Source organism: Asterias rubens, chromosome 10, assembly GCF_902459465.1.
Source record: "Asterias rubens chromosome 10, eAstRub1.3, whole genome shotgun sequence".
NCBI lineage: Eukaryota > Metazoa > Echinodermata > Asteroidea > Forcipulatida > Asteriidae > Asterias > Asterias rubens.
The window spans coordinates 8199879-8204939 of record NC_047071.1 but is presented as its reverse complement, the minus strand read 5'-3'; the positions used below and the strand labels follow the sequence as shown (position 1 = coordinate 8204939).

The window sequence follows — 5061 nt, the reverse complement described above, 5'->3', positions numbered from 1 at the left end:
AAGTAAAACCAAAGTCGGCTTTGTGCTACACTGCACTATGGCTATGGAAAACTTGCAACCAATAGGCGCTAGCTCAGCACAGCAAACATGTCACTATGGTGCTCTACCGTAAATTGTGTGAACAATTCACAACGGAATAGTAATCTTCACTATTACAGATTTCCAAAAAGCAAAGAAAGGTAAGGTGAACTTTATGGCAGAACATTTTGATGTAATAATGACATTAACATCAACATCGTCCAGGCAGAAATTGGCAGAAATTGGCAATGATTGGCTGGAGTTGTTTTCTGCAAAATGTTATTTATGTTTACACAGAAAGGCATGATTAATTATTATATTAGGCTACTCTACAATTACATCGTTTTTTAATGATCAGGAAACAAACATTCATGACCCCAGAGTGTAGAATGGAGTAGCTGTTAGCAGTGTTCTTGTATTTATTCCAGCCATTTAAGTTTTTATTTTGTAATTGACTAATAACATTATTATAAATTTGTGAATGTGATGGTAATCTTGAATAATTTATTTGTAATGTTTTGATAAATCAGGTCAACCCAAATAATCAATCAAGATGGAGGGGTTTGTTTTAAATTTGGCCTCTACAAGAAATCCACATATCCGCTCTTCATGCAAGAATTCTCCGCTTTGCTAGAAAATGTTACATGTGACCCTAATCATATTTTGTTCGCCGGTGACTTCAACTTCCACATTGACAATCCGTCTGACAGAGAGGCATCATCATTCTGTGATCTATTGGACTCTGCCGGACTGAAACAATTAGTGTCTGGTTCAACACATTGTGTCGGGCACACTCTCGACCTTCTTATCACAAGGTTAACTGCCAATTTTGTATCCACGGTTTGTACTACTCAATACTTGCCCTCTGATCATGCCGCTGTTACCTGCCAGTTAAATATTGGGCGACCTGGCGCAACCCAAATCCTGTAAACTCGATCCAATACCAACCTGGCTGCTCAAATCCAGTATAAATGAACTCACTCCAACTATAACCAAGATCATCAACATGAGTTTCCAAATGGGTGTTTTCCCTGATGCACTTGAATTTGCTCATATTACGCCGCTGATCAAAAAACAGTCTGCTGACCCCGACGTCCTTAGCAATTACAGGCCTATCGCTAACTTGAAGTTCTTAGCGAAAACCATCGAACGGGCTGTGGCTGCACAGGTTCGGAGTCACATGGCCACACATTCTCTGACTACCAAACTTCAATCGGCCTATCGCAAAGGTAGGAGTGTAGAGACGGCACTTCTTCGAGTCTACAACGACTTGCTTCTCGCCGCCGATAACGGCGAGGAGTCAATTCTGGTACTCCTCGACTATTCGGCAGCGTTTGACACTATCGATCACAATGTCATGCTCAATCGTCTTGAACAGAATTATGGCATCACGAATCTTGCATTGAAGTGGTTCTCATCATATTTCTCTATGCGTCATCAATCTGTCAACATCAATCATGCCTTCTCGCCCTTTTGTCTTGTCAATACAGGAGTGTCACATGGTTCCGTCCTGGGTCCCATGTGTTTCACCTTGTACACATCACCTCTTGAGGACATCATCGCATCCTACGGCATTAAATGTATGGTTTACGCGGATGACATTCAACTGTACACAACCACAACTGAAGCTCAGCGACCATGCTATAGAGAGGATGGAGTCCTGTCTCTTGCATATCAAGTCACGGTCCACAGCAAACCGACTTAAACTAAACGACTCTAAGACCGAAGTAATCCATGTAACCTCCCAGTTTAGACAACATTCACCCATTACAAGTATCCGTATTGGTGAATCTCTCATAAAACCTGTCATCAGTGGTGCTCGCAATCTTGAAATCACTGTTACTCCGAATCTCAAAATGCACACTCACATTAACAACATCTGCCGCTCATCCTCTCTAGCTCTCCACAAGATTGGAAAAATCCGGAAATCAATCGATCAAGAAACAACTGAAAAACTTGTTCATGCTTTTGTTTCTTGTCGCCTGGATTTTTGCAACAGCCTTCTGCACTGTCTATCGGATTCGCTAATTTCTAAACTTCAGCGAATTCAGAACTCTGCTGCCAGACTCGTCACGCGTACACCATCCCGGCATCACATCACACCGATACTCAGATCACTTCACTGGTTACCGGTCTGCAAACGAATCCAATTCAAGCTTCTCCTTATTACATACAAGTGCATCAATGGATCTTCACTTGAGTATCTTCAAGAACTCATTCACACTCACAAACCATCTCCAGCTCTTCGATCTGCCTCTTCATCCCAACTTCAAACACCAGTCACACGTACAAAGACATACGGTCATCGCTCTTTCGCAAACTCATCACCTGTACTCTGGAACTCTCTGCCAAACCACATAAAAACTGCCCAAACTGCTAATCAATTCAAATCACTGCTCAAAACCTATTTATTCAATTAGTTCTCTGTTGTTTTCTGCCGCTTTCTGTGTATATATGCTTATCTTTAATTATGTTAATTTATAATATTGTTTTTTTTTTCTTGTAAAGCGCTTCGAGGCTTTTTGTGTGAAGCGCTATATAAAAACTGTGTATTATTATAATTATTATTTATTGTCTATTAAAAGCTGGACATTCCTCTCCAGAGGAAGAAGAGGAAGAACCCACCAACAGGAAGAAGAGGAAGAGGGGCAGTTCTGGAGCGAGGCGGAAGACCGTGAAGCTCAATGATGCTCAGGAGGAAGAGGCCAAAGAGTACTTGCTGGGGTGCCCGGGCCTCTACAACAAACGGGATACCATGTGGGCCCAACCTGACAAGAAAGATGAGGCCTGGAAGAGGCTGGCCGACCAGCTGGGGGTGCACGTCAAAGACGTCCACGCTTGGTACAAAACGCTGCGCAAGGACCTGGGCAAGCTTCGCAAGAAGTTTCGGAATTCGGGGCAGGCGGGATGGAGTTTCCACAGTCTACAGAGGTGGGATCGGTGGGAGTTCCTGATGCCGTTTGTTCATGAAGTGAGCATCCACTCGACCCTATCTGTAAGTATTTAATGTTATGTCCAAACTGTTATAACGCTGGCTGAAACAATTATTGATGTCATTTCCATTATGAGAACAAATAATAGCCAATATATCAAAAGTAAAGTTATATATCCCAAAGTACAACATTGAATAAAATCATGTAAAATTGGATTGAACATGCAACCAATCATACTCTTCACACTTTAAATTAACTCTTTGTAAATAAACCTAAAACTGTTAAGTTTATTAGAATTTATTTGACAATATTGTCAAGATAGAACATGCAATTTGACATCTAGAAATTTCTGACAATATTTCCTCATATTAATTGGCAAATGAATCACAATTCATGAATCAACATACAACCTCATAAAGTAATACTTAAAGGCAGTGGACACTATTGGTGATTGCCAAAGACTAGCCTTCACAGTAGGTGTATCTCAACATATGCATAAAATAACAAACATGTGCAAATTTGAGCTCAATCGGTCATCGAAGTTGCGAGATAATAATGAATGAAAAATAACCCTTGTCACACAAAGTTGTGTGCGTTTAGATGGTTGATTTCGAGACCCCAAGTTCTAAACTTGAGGTCTCGAAATCAAATTCGTGGAGAATTACTTCTTTCCCGAAAACTATGGCACTTCGAGGGAGCCGTTTCTCACAATGTTTTATATCATCAACCTCTCCCAATTACTCGTCACCAAGAAAGGTTTTATGCCAATAATTATTTTGAGTAATTACCAATAGTGTCCACTGCCTTTAATATGCTTTGTCAATTACAATTGCAGCTTCAAGCACCACTGGCCGCAGCCCGCACAGCAACAGCCGCCACTGCTGAGAGCAACCTCGAGGAGGAGGATGCTGAGGATGAAGATGGGGACTGCCACAGCCCACCTTCCGCTGATGCTGGCCGTCCAGCCCCTGCTGCTGCTGCTGCTGGCTGTGCTCCCCCTCCAGCTGGGCCTCCGCCCCCTGGTCCTGCTGCACCTGCTCTTGCTCCCCTGCCCAGAGACCCACTCCGTGCCATCATCGAAAGTAGCAGGTACATCCTACACTACCTGGCAGGCCAGGTAGTCAAGCCCATGGGTCAAGCCCATGTTGAGCCCCAGGTGCAGCAGCGCATAGACTTTGGCAGGTACATCACCTCCTCCCTCAGGATAATGCCAGATGAAGTTTATCACCAAGCCTCTGGTGCCATCAATGACATTGTGCAGGCTGCTCTGAGGGACGTGGACCAGAGGCGTGGTCAGCAGCAGCAGCAAGCCCCTCAGCAAGCTCCCCAGCCAACCCCCCAGCAAGCACCCCAGTTCCAGCCACAGCAGTAGCAGCCACAACAGCAGACCGCACCCCAGTTCCAAGGCAGCAGTTCGCTCAACCGGGCCTTCTTCTGGACAGCCTCCTCCACAGGCCCAGGTTGATGCGTCTGGCCAGATGTGGCAACCTGACCCCTGGCAGTGGCAGGCCAATCCTCCAATAAGAAACAACGACTTTGGGGTCCTTGAATGTATATTTTTTCGCCGTTGACGTTTTAAAGACGGTAACATATCATCGGAGAACTGACAACAGTAACTTGTTCAACCCACAGTTTATAACTAAACATTACTCTGATGCACTGTTTATCGATAGATTTTATTGCTCGAGGAATTTCCTAGTCAAAGCATTTGCTTGTATATAGCATAAATGAGTTTAGCCAATTAATAGCCCTTAAATGGCCTGTAAACGTTCGGTAATGAGTCTGATAAAAATGGAAAATTTTCTTGGTAAGAAGTAGAGCAGCTTTTAATATAATATAGGTTTTCTCTGTCAATTTCGGCAAATGAGCAGCCAATTTGACCACCAAGCTATTCTATTTCGCGCGAAATCGAATGCTACTGAAAAGGGTAATTCGATTTCGTTTTATGATTAGTCAAATGTAATGTTGCGTCATTCGACCTAACAGAATTATCATTCAATTTAACCATTCACCAAAGCAGCATTCAAATTCACAGACGCTTCATGAGGCGTGTGTGTCACGAAAATGAATGACGATACGCTAAATTGAACAGAGTGCTTAAGGAATTTGA

General features: G+C 43.1%; 1 protein-coding gene across 1 annotated transcript; it reads left to right on the top strand.

The window, feature by feature from the left end:
• Positions 1-1024: 1024 nt before the first annotated feature.
• LOC117295617 lies at positions 1025-4822 on the top strand. The gene is made up of 3 exons (XM_033778321.1): positions 1025-1598; positions 2604-3013; positions 3787-4822. The coding sequence occupies exons 1-3, from the start codon at positions 1025-1027 to the stop codon at positions 4321-4323; spliced, it is 1521 nt and encodes a 506-aa protein (XP_033634212.1). The 3' UTR covers positions 4324-4822.
• The last annotated feature ends 239 nt before the right edge of the window (positions 4823-5061 follow it).